At 50.0% G+C, this 19,663-nt stretch overlaps 1 protein-coding gene across 2 annotated transcripts; it reads left to right on the forward strand.

The window, feature by feature from the left end:
• The first annotated feature begins 1,838 nt into the window (after positions 1-1,838).
• Positions 1,839-18,966, forward strand: ASAH2 (N-acylsphingosine amidohydrolase 2). Of its 2 annotated transcripts, XM_023930343.2 has the most exons (22): positions 1,891-2,559; positions 3,186-3,249; positions 3,526-3,662; positions 5,123-5,208; positions 5,592-5,741; positions 6,198-6,374; positions 6,692-6,819; positions 7,218-7,295; positions 7,728-7,848; positions 8,495-8,620; positions 8,918-9,004; positions 10,332-10,436; positions 10,538-10,619; positions 11,042-11,157; positions 12,174-12,268; positions 13,119-13,158; positions 14,074-14,169; positions 14,701-14,796; positions 15,389-15,538; positions 16,296-16,355; positions 16,905-16,993; positions 17,852-18,966. In XM_023930343.2, exons 3-22 carry the CDS (start codon positions 3,536-3,538, stop codon positions 18,042-18,044), a joined length of 2,202 nt encoding a protein of 733 aa, XP_023786111.1. In that variant the 5' UTR covers positions 1,891-2,559; positions 3,186-3,249; positions 3,526-3,535; the 3' UTR covers positions 18,045-18,966. The 2 variants fall into 2 exon arrangements, with proteins under 2 accessions (XP_023786112.1, XP_023786111.1); XM_023930344.2 differs by lacking the exon at positions 3,186-3,249 and having other exon boundaries at positions 1,839-2,559.
• The last annotated feature ends 697 nt before the right edge of the window (positions 18,967-19,663 follow it).

Genomic DNA, 19,663 nt, shown 5'->3' on the forward strand with positions numbered 1-19,663 from the left:
GGGGGCTGAGAGAGCTCTGAGGGCCCCTCACACCCAGGATCTCAGGCTCTGGGGAGCAGCTCAGCTCTGTGCAAGCCCCCTGCTGATGCTGAGATGATGATTGCTCCAATTTTCTGCTCAGGACCTGGCCAGGGCTGAGCAAACAGGCTGCAATCAAGGTTTCTTGGAATCAAGGTTTCAAGGGTCCTGCAGGGATGAGTGAGCCCGTGACACTGGGGAATTGCCCACCATCCACTGTGGCTTCTCAAGAAAAAAGGGATTTTTGCCCCCTAGAACAAGGGGGGCAAAAGGCTTGTGATGCAGTCAGTTTCAGGAATCCTTCCAGGCCTTCTAATTTAAAAAAAACAAAATAGGGATTTTCAGTCTCTTCATTGCCTATCAGAAAAAATTTTGTTTCAGAAGGTTTACAGAGAAGATCGTGGCCTGAGCATTTTAAGAGAAGAGTTTAGTTTTACCCAGCCCCAGCTTGGATGGTTTGCAGAAATGGAGCTCTCCAAGACACCAGGAAATGCTGGTTTTAAAGTGAAATCTGGGTGCTGTAGGAAAAGGCCACTTCCCTGAAATGATCTGGTCTAGCTCAGGAGGGATGAGGAACTGAAACATGAGGAGAGGAAAGGGAAGCAAATGCTTAATGGGTTTATATTTCAAACAAAATTTTCTTAATTTATTTTATTTTTCCTGTGTGGAGGTAGTTTGAATCCTTTTTCTTAATGATTTGGAAGCACAAGGTTCACTGAAGAAGGAAATGCACATTTGGCCATCTGTGTTGAGTGGTTTCCCTTCTGTCAGCTTTTTCCTGATCCCTTCAGTGGATCCATTAACCCCAAGAGGGTTTAAACACTTTTCCTGCTGAGGATGAAATGCCTGTGCTGTTTGCAGCCCCTGGATGTGCCTGGGGAGGTCACAGAGCGCAGTCCTGTGGTAGCAGTGATGGGGAGGAGCTTTTTTTCAGGAGGATCAAGGTTGTAAAGAAAACATTGCTTTCTTTAGACTCATTTGGCACAAAATGGCACGGGGAAGAAGCTGGAGGACTCCTGGTCTTGGGAAGGAGGGTGGTCTGTGGGAACTTTTCACCTTCCTCACATTTCCACATGCAGGGGGGCATTCAGAGGGATTTACCAAGCCCTTAGCACTTAAGCTGAGTTCTTTGCAGCCCAAAAGTGCCTTTTCTGCACCAAAAAGCTCCTTCTTGCTTCTGTAGTTCTGGGCCTGGACAGGGCCACGTCACCTGGGGGAGATGGGGAGCTGTGGGTCCCCAAAACCTCAACAGGAAAAGAACTTAAAATACTCCCCAAGGAATGTTTTGAGCTGTCATCAGTCTCCCTTTTCCTCCTCCAGCCCCAGCCACAGGTGTGGTTACAGAGCCACTTTCCCTCAGCTATTTTCATTTTGTGGGGTGAGGCTGGCAGGACGCTCCGTCACTGTAGCAATTCCTTAAAACTCCATCTCTCAGCTTTTCCTGATGCTCCAGCAGGTGTATCACCTGCAGGAAAAGCTCTTTCCCAACCTGTTCCTGCCTCATCCCGGGCCCAGCAGCTCTCCCATGCCAGCAGAGCAACCACTCCATGGTTTTGTGTGTCCTCTTCAGTTCCCCCCGAGGCCTTTGGGAGCCGAACATTCCCAGGAGCACAGCGGTGTCCGGGAATATCTGCCAGCCCACATGGCACAGCAGGCTGTTCCCAGGGCCAGCAGGTTCCTTGGGAATTGCAGCCAGGAGATAAGGTATCAGTAAATCGTGTTTCTCCCCACCAGCCAGTCCAAAAATCACGGAGCCAAAGGGCAGCGCTGAACGTGACCTTGAGGCGCTGACGCAGACATTGCCTGGAATGTTAACCCTTGGAGCAGGGATGCGCCACGGGAAAGGTGATGAAAAGCTGAACCTCCTGAGAGGGGAGGGAAAATGCCAGAGGTGCTCCCAGCTCTTAATTCCCACCACAGTGCTGGAGGGAGGAAGGGCCACAGCTGGTTGGATCTTCCCACTGCACCAACATCTGAGGGTGCAAGAGGTCCTGGCATTTTGGGGAGGAGCAAAGTGCCAAAACCCTTTGGATAAAGTGTATTTGAGCAGCTGGAGGATTTATCCAGGCCTATCTGAGACTTGAAAAAAGCTGCTTTTTAACACATAAAGTTTTTGCCAAATAGAAATGCATTAATGAGAAGTATTTTACACTTAAAATTGTGTTTCCAAGTTCTTCTAGCAGAGCATGGAAACCCTAAGCACTGAAGTTCCATGAGAATCAGGACTGGAGGCAGCCACCATTCCACAGGCTGGACAAGCTGTGATGAGGCAGAAGAAGAAAAAACATCCCATTCCCAAATTCCTCGGGCACCAGAGCCGAGTCCTGGAAAAATGACTTTGGGAGAGGGAGGTGCTGTCTGCAGCTTCACATAAACACACGGGGGCAAAACCTTCCATCACCTCCTTGTGGGATTCAAATTATTGATTGGTTTCTCCTTATCTTGTGCCACGCTTGACTCACGGCGTTACTCAGCAAGAATTTTCCAGCTGAACTTTCCAACTTGGAGCAGGTCTGGAGCTGGGAGCCGCTGGGAACTCAGGTAATCCCCCTGGAGATTCCCCTGGGATCCCGTGGGATCGGTGTTTGTATCTCCCAGTGGCTTTGGGGCAGTTTTGTCAGAGGGATGATGAGAAGTGCCAGGCTGATGTGTTTTGGGCTGGTGCTGGGGTAGCTCTGGACAGCTGACGGTGCCTGGCAGCCAGTGCCACGCTCAGGGAATAAAGAGGGCAGGATGGAAACCTGTGACATTTGATTTGTTGTCACTAAAATATTTGCTCTGTGAAGTTCAGCCCTGACCATGAGTGCTGTAGCGAAAGCAGCTGATAAGAGAGGTCACCTGGAGCAAGTCTAAGTGACCACTTAGATGCTGATTTCTCACTGCAGCATTTTCAGGACCACGAGTGCTCATTCCAGCAGTTGCTTCCCGCGGGTTCATTGGTTCCAGGGCACATTCCCTGTGAGGAATAACCTGGAGGCAGGAGCTTTACCAGAGCCAGGAAAATCAGATGCTCTGCCTCATTCTTCCCTTTCTAATCACAGAATAATCCCAGACTCACAGATTGGGATGGGTTGGGAGGGACCTTGAAGAGGAGATTCCTAAATTGATGTTTATTGTGGTGACAATATTATTTCCTGATGTGCTCTGAGCTTCAACGTCTCCTTTAGCCACTCAGAGAACACAGGACCTGGTGGAATATTGTGGGGTTTATTCCCAGATCTCTTCAGAAGGGTGAGCAAAGTGCCTTGGGAAACACAAGGGTCGGGGGTTTGGGTGCTCTCCCTGCAGCTCCTGTCAGGCCTGGTGTCAGACAGTGATTGCTGCCGGCAGGAAATACTTTTTTGCTGTCTTAAGCTGAAAAATAAATCTCCATTTCCTTCTCTGTGCTGCTGCCATCTCTGACACTGGGGTGGGGGACACAAACAGCACTCTGGGGGTGGGGTGTGAGCTCTGGGTGGGATGTGCCCCTCACTGGGATGTCCCACGGGCTCCTTTCTGCACCCACAGTGCCCCCACCATGCATGGAAAGAGGTCCAGGTGCTCCTTCTCCCGGCTGGAGGTGATCCTGATCGTGTGCCTGGTGCTGATGATCGCCCTGACCGTGGTGCTCCTGGTCCTGCACTTCCTCATCAAGAACAACAATGGCAAGTGGAGCAATCCCAGCCCCTCCAAGCCCTCTGCTCCTGGTGGGGTGCCCAGGGCAGGATTTAAATTAAAGGGGGACAGGTAGAGGTCCCCAGGCCACTGCTGAGCTGCCACCACTGCCCCTGTACGTGGTCCTTTCACCCAGGCACGGCAGCAGGAGCAGGGGCGTCACAGCAGCAGCTCTGGGCATGGATGCACAGCTCCAGGGATGGGGTGAGGTTGGCTGCCAGCATCCATCCCTTCCTTCCATCCTCCCTTCCCTCTCTCTGCCCGCTGCAGAGGATCCTGAGAGCCCCTCGCTCCCAGGATTTGTTTTACAACCCCACCCCAGCCCACTGATGCCTCCAACCCCATCCCACAGGGCACGAGGGTGTCGGGAGCTGGACTCAACATCTCAGCAGTGGGACCTTCTAGATTTTGGTCTCAAATTGGGTGCAGTTCACATTTAGGACTCAAAACTTCATATTTTTAAGCTGTAACACGTCAGAGTTTTGCACAAGTGATTCTCCTCTGTGTCAGAGCTCAAGGAGAAGGAGGAGGAGGAGGAAGGGTAGTTCTAAGGGGGTGGCCCAGTTGGCTGGTGTCATTTTAAATGACAGAAATGGCATCAGTCTGTGGCCAGTGTGAGTGTTTCCCTTCTGTCTTCCAAGTGACAGCCCAGGAAAGGCCAGGCTGGGAAGACGGAGCATCCCCTGATCCCAAAGCCCTGCCTCGGGCAGCAGCAGCTGTGGGAACAGAGCAAGCACACAGAAATATTTCATATTTTCCCACTGTATTATCTCAGGCTGCAGTGATTTGTGGCTCTGGGAACTCCTGAGATGCAGATAACCTTTCTGATTGATTATGATTTGATAGCCCTCTATGACTTTTCTTCCATGGTTTGTCCATCCTGGAAGGATTTCTGCACCTTCCCGGTGGCTGGGGTGAGGCACCACCTCCTTTGGGATAACCTTTCCTCACCATTTGGCTGGAGATCACTGCTCAGAACTGCTTTTCCCTTCTCTGAGCTTCAGCTGGCTCTGCTGTGATATTTTTTTGGGGGAGAATCAGGGCACCAGCACAAGTGCATGTGCACATCTCTCTTCCCTAGTCCTTTCCCGGTAGCTCCTGACACGCCATCCCTTTTGTCTTATCCCTGCTGAGCTGAATTGTCTTTGGGAAACAGCACTTGGATCTGGCTCCTGCGTGGTACTGGTGGGCTTGGAGGGTTTAACTGGGAACACTGGGCTGTTCCCCCTCGCCGTGCATCACCACCCATCTGACACAGCCCAGTGACCCCTCTGGAGAGCTCCCCGGGTGGTTCCTCATTCCTGCTCCACCCAGAGCTCTTCACGGCCTGGGCACATTGGCAGCCCACTGGAAATCCACTCAGAGCACTCAGCCAGAGCTCTTTGGCCTCTTTTGTCCCTGATTCTGCTCGCTCCCGTGTGCCCTGATCTGCCAGCTGTTGTTCCTACAGATTCCAACAACAGAGCAGAACCAGCAAAGTACTTGGTGGGTGTTGGCAGAGCTGACTGCACGGGGCCTGTGGCACAAGTGCCTCTGGTGAGTTGGGGGAATTCCTCATGGGCTTGCTGAAATACTGCTTTTTCATCCTTTGAGAGTGTTTTCTGGCAGGATTCCTGGTTTAGAGCCTCTGCCTTGCCAAATGTGTGTCGCCTTCCAACTTAAGTTGAAATGTCTTTGAGGTTTGGAGCAAGGTGGGCTGGCGGGAAGCGTCCCTGCCCATGGCAGGGGCTTGGAAGGAGCTGGGCTTTAAGGCCCCTTCCAAGCCCAAGCATTCCATGATGGTTGGAATTGCGGGGTGACACGGAGTCACAGCTTGGAGCTGTTGAATGAGTCCTCTGACCCCTGGGCAAATCCGCTCAGGAAAACGAGCGCAGAGGCATAACCAGCTCAGGATTTCTGATGGAGCTCCTCTCTTGCAGATGGGATATGCCAACCCCGACCAGGTGGGTGGGGGGCTCCTCTCGCGCCTCTACAGCCGCGCCTTCATCGTGGCAGACCTCAAGAACTCCAGGCGGGTCGTGTTTGTCAGTGCTGACATTGGAATGGTGTCCCAGAGAGTGAGGCTGGAGGTAAGGAGCTGCAAAGGAAGGGCTGGGGGCTTGCTTCCTTCGGGATTTCCTTGGGGGGATGCTGTGTCTCCGCTGGAGAAGAGCTTTGCACCCCTCAGCAAATGAGGCTGGACTTTGCTCACTCTTCCCTTAGTGGAAAAGTTACCAGGAATCACAAATACATTATCATGGTGCCTCTAATGCAGCAGAGGAGGGAGGGAGGGAGGTGCTGGAGAGCTGTGGATCATCCTGGGATGATCTGGGATTCACTTCAGGTTGGATTTAAAGGTCTTTCACCAGATATTCCTATTTTGAAGTTCTTGCCAAGCCCACAGCTACAACCTCCTTGTTGTGCCAGGCAGGAAGAGAAGCCTGAGGAGGGGGATGGATGGTTGAGGTTTTTGCAAGAGCTGGGCCCAAATCTCCGTAGCCTTTGGGCACGAGAAGGGGTTTTTAGGAGCACCTCCTTCCTCTCAGGTGCTGAAGCAGCTGCAGAGCAGGTACGGCCAGCTGTACCGGCAGGACAACGTCATCCTCAGCGGCACCCACACGCACTCAGGGCCCGGGGGGTACTTCCAGTACACCCTGTTCTGGATCACCAGCAAGGGGCTGGTCAGGCCAGCCCTCAGCTCCATCGTGAACGGCATTGTGAAGGTCAGTGTCACCAGTTCAGCATTTTGGGGTTTGGGGTGGCAGCTCCATGTGGCACGGCCTGAAACACGCTTTGAGGGGGGCTTGTGCTTGCCAGTGAAAGCAGCTCAAAATGCAGAAGCTTTGCATCCTTTCTTCAGAGGCAGCTGCTGGTAGTTTAAAAATGTCATCATAATTTTCTAGAATTTTAGAGAAAAAAATCTCAAACAAACAAGCACCCCCAAATTCCAGGAAAGGGCTGGGGAGGGAAAGAAAGAGTTTTCCCAGATAACCTCCCATGTGGCATACAGGTTGATACCCCCTGTCTTGCTGCTTTGCAGAGCATAGGTATTGCCCATGAGAACATGAAGAGAGGAAGGCTCTTTATAAACAGAGGCACAGTAGAAAACAGCCAGATCAACCGGAGCCCTTTCTCCTACCTCGCCAACCCGCAGTCTGAGCGGAACAGGTAAAATCTCCCCAGGCAGGAGGCAGAAATTCACGGCTTGAAAAGGATTTGAAAGCTGTAGTTGCCCTCTCCAAGCATGAGGAATTGGTGAAGGATGTGACCTTGTGCTTTATTTAACAAGTAAAGGGTGAGAGGGCATTAAAGTGAGGTCCTTGGTGCACGGATTTGTGTCATCCCCATTCCCTGGAGGAGCGGCGCTGGAGGACAGTGGCAGCCAGAGCTCTTCCCTCACCTCCCCAGCTGGTTTCAGACGCCTCTCTAAGGCCTCACTCTGCACTGGCAGTACCTGCAATGACCTTTTCACATCCTGGCTCAGCCTAGTGGGGATTTAACCTGCCAGAGCGATGCAGAGCATGGCCCTGACTCTGATGGGGTTTCCTGGCTTTGTTCCCATCCAGGTATTCATCCAACACGGATAAAGAAATGGTGGTGCTGAAGATGGTGGATGAGGATGGATCCGAGCTAGGCCTTATCAGGTACTGACCACCAGAGCAGCAGGTTTCTCTCCATACCCTCATTATTTTTTTGTAAGAACCAAAGTGCTCCCTTCTTCCCCCTTTTTTACATGACTGACTCCTCCTCGTTCCTTTGAATACAAAAATCCCTGCAAAATATAATTCTCTGGGTTACTGCAAGGGTCAGGTCAGGCCTGAAGGAGCTTGGTGGCGCTGATAATGACAGTGACAAATTCTTGTGGCCTCAAGGCCTGGATTGTTACAGCCATGAGCCCCCCCTGGCTGGGAAGGGAGAGGATGGGAATCCTGTGTCCTTGTTAATCCAGCCCTAAGCACCACGAGTCTCCGTGTGTATTCTCCCAAAGAAAATTCCCACACATACACGAGACTGAGCAGGTCTGAGCTGCTGCACAGAGTGACCAGAGCATTTTCTGTGTGTGCCTTGTGACCCAGCTGGTTTGCCGTGCACCCGGTGAGCATGAACAACTCCAACCACCTGGTGAACAGCGACAACGTGGGCTACGCCTCCTACCTGTTCGAGCAGGAGAAGAACAGGGGGATGCTCCCCGGAGAGGTGGGAGTGCCCAAAGGAATGGGTGAAACAGGGCTGGGACAGGGAGGGCAAGCACAGAGACACAAGCACTGAGGTGAATGCTTTATTTCCTTTCTTCCTCTACAGAAGGGAAAGAGGAAGGTGTATTCTTGACTTTACGAACTAGTAATCAGTGGCAGTTATTCAGTCTTGAGGAATTACATTTGTTTTGATTAAAATCTGGGGAGGTTGTGGTTGCCCCTGGAAGTGCTCGAGCCTAGAACAACCAGGAGAGTGTCCCTGCAGTTAGCTCCAATTGTTCTCACCCAGTAAATGAGTCATGGTCATTGCCTGGAAGGGAAAAAAAAATCCTGTGCAAGGTGCTCCAATGACCCATAAACATCTGATCAGCAACATGAGAAGCCAGGAACATGCTGGGAAGGGCTGAGGTGGAAGAGGGGGAGGAGGAAACACTGCCTGCACACCAAGGTGGTGTGAAGTTCTTCCTGAAATGGCATGGTGTGCATCCAGTTCTCTCCTGCTCTTCCTGCCCTACCCCTGGGATGTGCCTAAACCCTCTCCCCCACCCATTCCAGTGCTCCCAGTGACTCTGGGAATAAACCAGAGCTTCAGGTGGGCTTTGCAGCTTTCCCTGCAAGGCACTGCAATGCTCCTCTGGCCTTGGCAGGGCTCTTTTGTGGCCGCCTTTGCCTCATCCAACCTGGGAGATGTGTCCCCCAACACGCGGGGCCCGTTCTGCGCCAACACGGGCGAGTCGTGTGACAACCCCCAGAGCACCTGTCCCGTCGGAGGGGTGAGTGTGACCCACCTGTCCCACCTTCTGCAGCACCTTCTGCATGGAGAGGGCACCAAAAGTAAAAAAATCACCTCTTCTTGGACTGCCCTGGACGCCGCTTCCAGGAATTAACTGCGCTTTGCCCCTCACCCCCGATTTTCTGGTCGTTCACCCTGATTTTTCCTTGAGTATAGTAACCCTGTGCCTAATTTTGATGTGGCCTGCAAGAAGCTCTCAGTTCCCAGTCCCCAGGGTCTGACAGCCTGGCAGTGCCAGATGCTCTCCATAATCACTGATCACCAAATTTCCCAACAGGCAGCCATGTGCATGGCCAAGGGGCCCGGGAATGATATGTTTGAGAGCACCAGGATTATAGGGCAAAATATCTACTTGAAAGCAAAGGTAAGGCATATTCTGCTTTCTGAGTGTGCTTTCTGGAATTTGTTAGGCTTAGGACAGTGTAGGAAATCTTAATGGTGGGGAAACATTTCCTCAGGTGTAACACATCTGATTAGAAACCTGAATTTAGACTGGACAGCACATACCTTTTTTTAGATACATCATTGCAGGTGCTGTCATTTAAAAATGTTGCTTTGGGGTTTTTGATCTCACTATTCCTCACTGGGATATAATGAGGATGTCCCCTCTTATCCTCTTCCTTCTCCCTCCCATTCATCTCAAAGGCATCATGACTGGAAAAATCCTCCTGGAAGAGCTCAGAGACACCACCACACACCACTTGTGGGCCAATTTGCCATCACATTCCCAAACTGACATAAATGTGGGGTAAAATGTGTGGCTTGAACCCCCACAGAGGATGCTCCCCTTGCTCTGCTTGGCCCTGCATTTCCTCAGCCCTGAGGGCTCCCTTTTGTCACCTGGGGGCTCTAAAGCCTCCCTGGACTGAATTTGTTGGTGTGATGTGAGAGCAGTGAGTGCAAGGAGCGCTTTTGGCAGCACTTCAGGGACAGCAGCTTGTAGGAACTGGAGCATGTCCAGCAGAGGAGGAAGAGCAGGAGGCTTGGTGCTGGCTTTTCCTTTAATCACCGTTTCAGAGGCTGTGCCCTGAAGTCACTCCAGGCTGATCGTGCCTCTGTCCCCAGTGTGAGAGTCCTGGTGTGTGCATCAAACACAGGGGAAAAGAAAACCCTGCTGTTGTCTTTAACACCTCAGACTCCTGGCCTTCAAAGGCTGTGCCCTCAACTCCTTCCAGGAATGTCATTAAACCTGTGTAACTTCTGGCAACCCTTCCCACGGGCCAACCTGAGGCCGGAAAACCATTCCCTGAAGGGCTGAGTGTGTGTAGTAAATACCTTCAGCTGTCAGGGGTGCAGTAAACACATGGCAGAGTATTTATTATCTAAGGCACTGAGTAGGGCAAAGCGCTTCTTTCTCACGGATGACATTTTTTCTGCTTGGTCTAAGATGTGAGAAATGCCAAGAGGCGGCAACCAGGAGATGGAAGATGCCATCCTGCTGAAGTAGGGGCAGGTTTAGGTGTAAAAGAGAAATGTCCTCCCTCTCTGAGACAGGGAGGGCTTGCAGGGCTTGGGGCATGCAGGGTGTAGAGGCAGGGTGACAGAAACAAAGGGATTTTGGAAGTACAGTGCCTGGAAGAGGCCCCGGGAAGGTGGAAGGAGGAAATGATCCATATGGCTGCCCCTCAGCAGAGCTGGGTTCCTGACCACTTGTCCTTCAAGGATGTTTTTCCACCTCGTGTGTCCCTTAGGAGCTGTATGAAAAAGCCTCCCAGGAGGTGACAGGGCCCCTGAGCTCAGCCCACCAGTGGGTGAACATGAGCAACGTGTCCGTGGAGCTCAACGCCACACACACGGTGAGAGCGCCAGGAAACGCCCTGCTCCCGCAGCAGCAGCTGCCACAGGGAGGGAAACGGGTTTTCTCTCTTATTCCCTTCCTTCTCCCCTTCTGATTTAGGTTAAAACCTGTAAGCCAGCCCTGGGGCACAGCTTTGCTGCAGGGACTATTGACGGAGTGGGGGCTTTCAACTTCACCCAAGGTAATCTGGGGCAGATCCCAATGCGGCTTTGCGTGGCCAGGGAGGGGTTGGCATTCCCCAGGGAGACAGGAACCCCTGGAGTCACTTCACAGCATCCAAAGGAATGGTTTCTGGGCAGGTGGGGGGAAACCCCTCACAGGTTTGTCCGTGTCCATTCTGGAAAAGGTATGGCCATGCCCTGGAGGAAGGAGAGCAAGGGGATGGGGAATAGGGGAATTAAGAGCTGGTTTGGGATTCCCCTGCTCATTTGTTCCCATTACCTGAAGGCTGCCAGGAGCTGAGCTGGGCTGGAGCTCTGCAAAGCACCCCAGGAGAGGGAGGTGGTCAGTGCCCACTGAGAAATGTCCCAGCCCCGTGAGCAGGGAGTCTGGGAGCTGCTGGGGCAGCTGAGGAACGCTGTTAAAAGATGTTTCCCCCTCAAGGTGCAGTAGAAGGGGACCCGTTCTGGGACCAAATCCGGGACCAGCTGCTGGGAGAGCCGTCGAACGAAACCAAAGCCTGCCACAAACCCAAGCCCATCCTCTTCAGCACAGGGGAGGTAAGGAAACTCCCATGGGGAGTGCAGGGATCACCGTGCTGGGATCACAGACCCCAATCCCTCAGGGCTTTGTTGGGGAGCTACAGGCAATGTCTGTGATGTCTGGTGAGGAACAAGGAGGGAGCACAGGCTGCATGGGCTCTGCAGAGTTGCTGCTCCATTGAGCCCAGCCCATCCCCATGCCCAGGGCATGGCTTGGTGTTTCTGAGCTCTCCCCAAATCCTGCTAGACAGCTCTAAATGGAAATCGCTGCCCCTTGTCCCACGCTCCCTTGGCACTGAGGCAAATGCGCTGCTGCCGAGCAGAGGGATCCTGTCCAGGGCTCTTCAGAGCACTTGGACTGTCTGGATAAGGAAATTCATTCTTATTCCTTTCACCAGCTGCCTTAAAAACTTCCCTGCTGTCACTCTGTGTTCAATCAGCTCCTCACCTCAGCTCTCCTCAGAAGAGGCCCCAGCTCCTCCCAGCCTCCTCCTCCACGCAGGATGGTGTTACTGAGAGTAAATTACACTTTATTCCTATGGCTTTAGCACATTTTAGGGATACTCTGACAGGCCTCCTGCTTCTGATGTGCTTCACAAGCTCTTGTCATTCACGTTTTGCCCCCAGCGATTGCTCCTCAGAAAAAAAGCCCTTTTTAGGCTTGTTGGAGTGTGATTTTTCATCTCCTCATCAATCCCAATTCTACCCTTTTTCCATGCAGGTGAGAGGTCTATAGGTGCTACCCTGACCTTCTTTACCCACTTTGCCTAAATCTGCCCCTCTGGCAACACTTTATTTAGGGGATTTTTTGCCTTACCCGTAGTATTTACCTGTGCCTTACATGCCTTTTTTGGTCAGACATCACACGAAGGTAAAACACCTTCTCACGTGTTTCACAAATAAATTAATTTAAAAATAAATTCACAAAATACATTTATCTGCCTGATTGAGGACTGTAGGAAGTAAAACACCTCAGCTATTTTTTTTTCCCCACTAAACCAGAGTATTTGTCTGCACTTTTTCACCCCCCTTAGATGACTTGGCCCCACCCCTGGCACCCGGACATTGTGGACGTGCAGATCGTTGCCATCGGATCCCTGGCAATCCTTGCTGTTCCCGGGGAGTTCACGTGGGTATTCCTTGGGTCTTGCTCTATTTATTGCAGCCAAGATTTTGTTCAAGCCTCTTGGAACAGTTCTGCCTGCTGGTAGTAAGGGGGGTAGGCTCAAAATTGTCCCCAGACTCACCCCGAGAATAATTGAGATGCACACAGGCTTCCTGAATCATTTTGGTTGTGACAAAATGCAGTTTCAAGGAAAACAAAGGAATTTGCTAACTTAGATTCTGGTTTTGGCACCACAAATGTCATAATGATGAATTGCACTGACTGATGGTGGTGCAATGATGCACATTTAAATGGGATAATGATTTATCTCTAGTGTCTTTATTTCTACCCTGCCCTGGGGTGCCTCCAGTCCCTCCCTAGCTATGGTGATGGGTGTGAAATGCTTTGAGGTGTTTTGGTTGAACTTGTGCATAGAGGTTTTAAGGGATGTTGGGAAATGCTGGAGCTGCTGTGGGAATTTCTGGTGGGTGCTGCAAGTCCAGCCAGCAATTCCTGCTTTAGATCCCTGCTCTCCCCAAATCCAGGGGGGTCGGGCTGTGCTGCCAGGGAACAGGGACAGGACAAGGGGAAACGGCCTCAAGCTGTGCCAGGGGAGGCTCAGCTTGGACACCAGGAGGAATTTCTCCATGGCAAGGGAGCTCAGGCCTTGGCAGGGGCTGCCCAGGGAGCTTTGGAGTGCCCATGCCTGGAGGTGTCCAGGGAAGGGCTGGACGTGGCACTCAGTGCTCTGGGCTGGGGACAGGGTGGGGATGAGGCACGGCTTGGACTCCATGGGCTGGGAGGGATTTTCCAGCCTCAGTGATCCTGGGATTCCATGATTCTGGAGCCTAACTTTGTTCCCTCCATGCCCCAGGACCATGTCTGGACGCAGGCTGCGGGAAGCTGTTAAGAGTGTGAGTTCCTGGGTTTTCCCCAGAGCACAGCACATCTGGGACTTCTCTTCTCCTGAGCCTCCTGGTTTTGCCCTCCTCTCCTCCCAGCTGGGCTCATGGGACTCGTGTCCCACAGATGTTTCCGTCTCCCATTTTCTTCAGAAAGATTTTCCATCTGCTTCCTGACAGGCAGGAGAAATGAATATCCTCCCCAAAACACCAACTGATCAGGTTTCAATCCATTAAGCCAATTCCACAGGGATCCAGACAGAACTGATGCCAGCAGGAGTTTGGCTCTGGGATAGAGACGTTCAGCTCCTTAATCCCTACCAGGATTTTGCAACATGAGAACAAGTGGAAAAAAAAAAAGAAAAAGAAAAAAAAAAAAGGCAAAAGTATTTTTTTCCCATTTGATTGACACATCCTGGCTGCAGCTTTAATAAAATCCCAATCCCAGATGCTGTTTCCACAGTTCACTGGGCCTTTCTCACACTTATATCCCTGATTTTTTAGGAGTATACAGTCCTAATCAGCCATAGATCAGCTTCCAAAAAAACCCCTAGATTTACTAGAATGTGAGGTCATTTGTCCCCTTTTTCTTTGGGGAGTGAATATGAGACCTTAAAAAAGGCAAATTGCACTTGTAGGTTTGCATTCCTGAGCATCCAGCCCCCCTTCCCATATAACTTTGTATTCTGTCCTGGATAATAATAATAATAATAATAATAATAATAATAATAATAATAATAATAATAATAATAATGTGCTGCCAACTACCATAACATTAATAATATTTTATATTATATATATAATATAGCTTTATATATATAATATTGATATAATAATAGTAATAAAAACAACAACAGTAATAATGACAACAGTACAGTTGTGCATGAAGCAGATGTTTCAAGGTAAAGGTTTTATTTCCTTCCTTAGGAATTTGATTCCCATGGGACACCAAAGATGAACGTTGTAATTGCAGGTTTGTGCAATGTCTACACCCACTACATCACCACCTACGAGGAATACCAGGTAAATGTTAAAACTGGGGATTGAATCTGTCTAACTGAGCTCAGCCTTTGGCCCCACAGGCTAATAATTCATGTGAAATGATGTGTGTTTGGAGTTCTTTTCCTTAGCCACAAAAACAGGCAGGGAGAATTGGGAGGGAAGGTTGGAAGAACTGGGGTTGGAAGAATCCCACCCCAAAAAAGTTGGAGGGGGAGGCAAGTTGCATCAGAAGCCTTTAAAAGAGGGTAAAATATTTCTTTTAAAAATGTCTTTTTTAAAATCTTTTCTAAAAAAGGGTGATAATTGGGAGAGCAAAGAGGATAAAAACTGTGCTAACTGGAAGAACAAACAGGCCCTCCCTGTTTGCAACAGGTTGGAGAATGAGGAGTAACCTGAAATCGCAGCAGAAATACTTTGGTGAATTGTTGGGGCTGTCTCCTTATCAGAAAGGGAGTAAATGACCCCACTGCTGATCTTGAGCTGGGTGGGATGGGATGTACAAACCATTCAGGAGCCTTCCCAACCCTCCTCTCCCAAATTTGTCCTTTCCAGGTTCAAAGATACGAGGCTGCCTCGACTATTTATGGGCCACACACCCTTTCTGCTTACATCCAGCTGTACAGGGGCCTGGCCAAGGCTATTGCTCTGGTAAGCAGCACTTCCTACATGCCACAGGCTGCTGGGGACATCTAAATCCTGTCAGGGGTGGTGGCTGGTCCTCACTGAGGCCACCTGACTGCTGCCATCTCTCTTCAGAATCCGCCCTGAGAAACACTACATGGTATGAAAATAATTCCTGTAATGGGGGTCTGCCACCCCTTGAGAAATTCTGGGGGCTTTGCAGCTCAAAGTGTAGGAAATCAGTACCTCCAACCTTTCAGCACTGCCTGAAGTTTCTGCTTTTCTACCGAAAGGAAAAGAGTCTGCTGCATTCTTGGTGTGCCTGGCGGTGCCCATTAACACCGGGACACTGGGCAGGAGTGGTGGGCAGGAATATCCTGGCATATTCTGGGGCTGGATTTAGGAGAAGCCAGCTACAGGGCAGCAGGTGTCCTGCAGGGATTGCTCCTGCAGGCAGAGCACAGATGGAGATCCTCTGCTTTGGTTTCACGCTCACTTTATTATTCCTACAATCTGTGCAAGCGGAGGCTGGGAGGCAGAGCCGGAGCAGTGCTGTGGCTCCTCAGGGAACCCTGGCTGTCCATGTGGATGTTTAAGGAGCACATCTTCCCTCTCCCAGAATGCCACTCAGGAGCTGCCCCCCGGTCCAGAGCCCCCACTTTTCAACGTAACCAGTCTGACCCTGCTGCCTTTGCTCAGCGCCGAGAACGCGCCGGCCAATAAAAACTTTGGGGATGTGCTGGAAGAAGTGAGACAAGAGTATCGAGAGGTGAGGGCTTCGGGGAGTCCCTAAAACCTGACTGAGAAATTGCCTTTAAATTCTTCCCCCTCACTCCACAAGTCTGTGAGTTGTGGTGCCCTCAGACCAACCAGGTTTCATCTCTCCGGTGGGCACGGTTGAGAAGGCAGGGACAGAGCATTTCCATGTACTGGATGGGAATAAAATGGGTGAATAAAGGAGAAAATAAAAGCCCTTCTTTCAACACAAAGCAGATTTCCCCCTCTGCTTCAAAACAAAACAGCAGTTGATAAAGTAGGCAAATATCGTACAGTGATTTTTTACCAGCAGCAATCAGGTCACCTTTGATGCCTCTGCTGTGGAATGTGAATGAAATGAAATCAAAATGTCAGAAATGGTTCCGGTTTTAATGCTCAGCATTTAGATAAGATTTCAGTTCAGAGCAAGGGCTTTCACCTGACTGCTGTCTCCTTACTCCCTGCAGTAAGGCAGGGAGGCATTCTTTAAAATCTCCCTTATTTCTTCCCTTTTTTATGTGCAGTGGTGGAGTTTATCAAGTGGACAAGTGGAATGGCAAGGCCCAGAGCAGCAGTACAAAGCATAAATTGTCCACTGCTGTTGCAACAAGTGAAATTATAAATAATTTAAAACAACAGCAACAACAAACCAAGCACAATCAAGCACCACAAAAACAACCCACCCCCTAAATGCATCAAATGGCCTCTTCAAAGGATGCTCTTAATGTGCTGCTCAGCCTTTAACACAAACCTCAATTTCCCCTCCCCAGAGAGAAGTTGCTGAAGTGACTTTTGTGGGTGCAAACCCCAGGAACTCTGCAGAGAACGCGGTAAATGGGATGGAATGATGCTGGAATTGGGGTGTTTGGGATTAATGGGTATTTGGGTAGGATTTTTTCATTGCTGGGAGACCAGAGGAAGATGGGTGCTTTGGGAATTCACACCACCAGAAGAAAGCTTTTGGGGCAAAGAAGAGAATTTGGGCTGTTCATGAACTCTTTATATTATCAAAGCCGAACCTTATTATGTGTTAGACCAAATTGGTATCCAGGGCAAACCTGGTCTCTAATTTCCATCCTACCACCCTGCTACTTTATTTTAACAAAACAAAGGAAATTAGAAAAGCACTTAATTCATTCCATCACTCACCTGGCACGGACATTGTCACTGCCCATTCTCTTCCTACAGGTAAGTTCTTTGCATCATTTATCAGCTTAAATTTGTGCTTTGGCAATAAAATATAGCAATTTTGCCAGTAATTCCCAGATTTGCCAGTAAAGCATGAGGAAGCAGAGTCCCTATCCAGTTTAAAGTGCCACAGAAGGTGGGGACGTGCCTGTACCTTCAGTGTCTGCCAAACTCTGGTATTTTTATTCCAGACTGAGCATAACTTCCTGACGGTGGAGAGATACTCCAGCATTTCCAACAGCTGGCACACGGTGCTGAACGACGCCTCCTGGGACACCAGGTGGGTGCCCTGAGAAATTTCCCTGCCCCACAGAATCCAGGGAATCATTCCAGTCTAACCTCATTCCAGAGCTGTCAGCCCCAGGTTAGACTTGGCCCTGCAGGCCATGCTCTCCAGGGGAGGATCAGCTCATATTTGGGGGGAGCAATTTGGCAAAAGTGGTGTTCCCCTTGGCTCCAGAATCTGGAATGGAGGCTTGTAAATTTGGGAAAGGGAGGAGGAAGGGCAGAAAGTACAGAAGGTTTGTGGTCCAGCTTGCTCCTAGCCTAGATCCATCCCTCTGGCACACTGTGGGGATGAGTAAGATGCCAAAGAGAAAAGAGGAGAGACTCACAGGGAAAACTGTCCAGATGTGCTGTGCAGCATAAGCAGACAGCAATTTTGGAAAGTTTGGAAGAAAGAAAAGTTAAGGGTGGAGATGGCAGCCTTCAGGAAAAACATCCACAAAGCAGCAAGGCTGGTGACACCTTTCAAAGCTGTGGGTGAATCTTCATCAGCTTCCCAAGATGGGCTCCCTCAGAGCCAGCTGAAAAATTCCCTGTGTCCAGATGAAGTGTGGGGGTTTTGAGGCTGAACATTCTCTGTAGAGTTCTGGGGTTGAGCAGAAGGGCTTTTGCACAAGGAGTTTGTAAAAGAAAATGGGAATTTGATGTGGAAATGGGTGCCAGAAGTCCTGAGCTCAATAATTAGGCTTCGTTTGTGATTTAAGTGGGTATTCATCCTCTTGGTTTAGCTCTGCCCCTGCACAGGGAGGACTTAAACTGCACTTACCAGGAGTGTGTTCATCTCATTGCACGTCGTGAGCTCCAATAAAACATGGATTTCCTTGCTGACTGCAGTTTTGGGCCTGTTTTGCAGGTTTTACTGGAGCAAAGGATCCCAAGGCCAGAGCAATGTGACCATTGAGTGGCACATCCCGGCTGGCACAGAGCCGGGCCTCTACCGGTTCCGCTACTTCGGGCACTACAAGAAGAGGCCGTTCCCCTTCTTGAAAACCATCACAGTCCCATTTGAGGGCTCATCCTCAGCATTTCAAATCACAGCTCCATAGGTGACCCCATTCCCTAGAGGAATGGCGGTAGATTTGGGCTGTGCAGGATTTGGACTTGGACGATTCTTGTGGGTCCTCTCCAACTCCAGATGATGCCGCAATGTTCTGGGAGGGTTTTTTGTGGCTCTGGACATCCCTGCTGCCCCTTGAGTGCTGCTGGTCATCCTTTGATGCGCAAAGCTTGACTTTCTGGAAAGTTCTGGCTTTTCCCTGCACTTGACTCTCCTCATGTGTCCTAAGTAAAGTGGTTCCTGTCCTGGCCAGGCCCAGTTTCAGCTGATTCTTATTGTAATAATGATGTAATTCCTTTAGTCATTAAAGCTGTGCCTGTTGATGGTGAATAGGCTGTCCCGGAGGGAATTAGATGGAAATCAGTAAGAACTGAATTGATGAGCTAAATCTGCCGGTGAGGCAGCTCTGAACAGACCCCAGCCTGCTTTTTGGGAGCATCAGGAAGGACCCAAGGCCAGCAGGCTCTGGCTGGATGAAGGGTCACCCACAGAAGGGATTGTGGTTCCTCTCCAACCCACACAAGAGCACAGAATGAAGACACCATTGCAGGGTACAAGGACAGTGCCCAAACCTGCTGGCTGGAAGTGTTTCACCACAAAGAAAGTCCCAGGAATGCAGAGGATCTTCCCAGGAGGGTTTCAGAGCTGCCTGGACAAAGCCATGACCACCTTGACCCAGTGTTGGTGGCAGGTCCCTCCTGAGCTGCCTCCCACCAGCATTGCCATGGGCTGCCATAAGTGGGGACAGCTCCACATTCCCTAAATCTCTTCTGCCCTCTGTAAGTGGCAGAACCAGGGGGCACAGGGAGAAGAAAACACAATTCAGGTCTGGATTTAGGATTCTTGTAAGGTCTGACAGCTAAACAACTGTAAATGTTTAATAAGCTCCAATAATGTGTACCAATTTTGTATGCAATCTCCTTAATTCTTCAGAGAATCATCAATCAGATAATTTTGCCTCCCTTTAAAATCAGTAGGAGAGGATGAATTATTCATTTCCAACCAGCTGCAATCAGTCTCAGACATCCCCATCCGGAGGAGCTCAAAGCAGTCGTAATATTGAGTCAGGAAAAAGAGAGAGCTTTGAAAGAACATCACTGGGAATCAAATCCCTGGAAATGCTCCTGATGGCCTGTTCTAATAACTCCCCCAGCCACCCCACTAACAGAGGGGTTTTTTTAGTAGGCCATGTTTAGGACATGCAGGACATGTTTAAGCCAGCCAAGCTGGATTGCACAATAAAAGATCTACCTTCTAAACCATGAACATCTGACCCAAAAGAACTCTCTCCTAAGAGAGTGTTTTTAGGAAGCATGGGAGAGGAAGTTTTGAAATCCAGAATTAGGGTATCTGGAGAGTCCCTTGTGCCCCAGCACAGCTCACCTTATGAAACACCTCCTGTTTATTTGGCTGTCATCAGTGGGCAGGATTTTGAAATTTAGGGGGATTTTTTTTTCATTTTTAAAATTTTTTTTAAATTTTTTTTTTATTTATTTTTTTTATTTCCATCATATTTTGTATGTAGAAAATTCTGTGGGAGAGAAGCCCTTGGTTTTATTTGCTCTGTAACAGCACCGTGGCTGTCGGCAGGCACTGACCAGCAGCCCG

This window comes from Cyanistes caeruleus, chromosome 8, assembly GCF_971803275.1.
Source record: "Cyanistes caeruleus chromosome 8, bCyaCae1.hap1.1, whole genome shotgun sequence".
Taxonomy (NCBI): domain Eukaryota; kingdom Metazoa; phylum Chordata; class Aves; order Passeriformes; family Paridae; genus Cyanistes; species Cyanistes caeruleus.

Excerpts from the sequence above, each read along its gene's own strand:
- ASAH2 (XM_023930344.2), top strand. The coding sequence starts at position 3,536 with ATGCATGGAAAGAGGTCCAGGTGCTCCTTCTCCCGGCTGGAGGTGATC. Across the intron at positions 5,209-5,591 it reads CTGTGGCACAAGTGCCTCTG|ATGGGATATGCCAACCCCGA; the intron begins GTGAGTTGGGGG and ends CCTCTCTTGCAG. Across the intron at positions 14,797-15,388 it reads TGGCCAAGGCTATTGCTCTG|AATGCCACTCAGGAGCTGCC; the intron begins GTAAGCAGCACT and ends TCCCTCTCCCAG.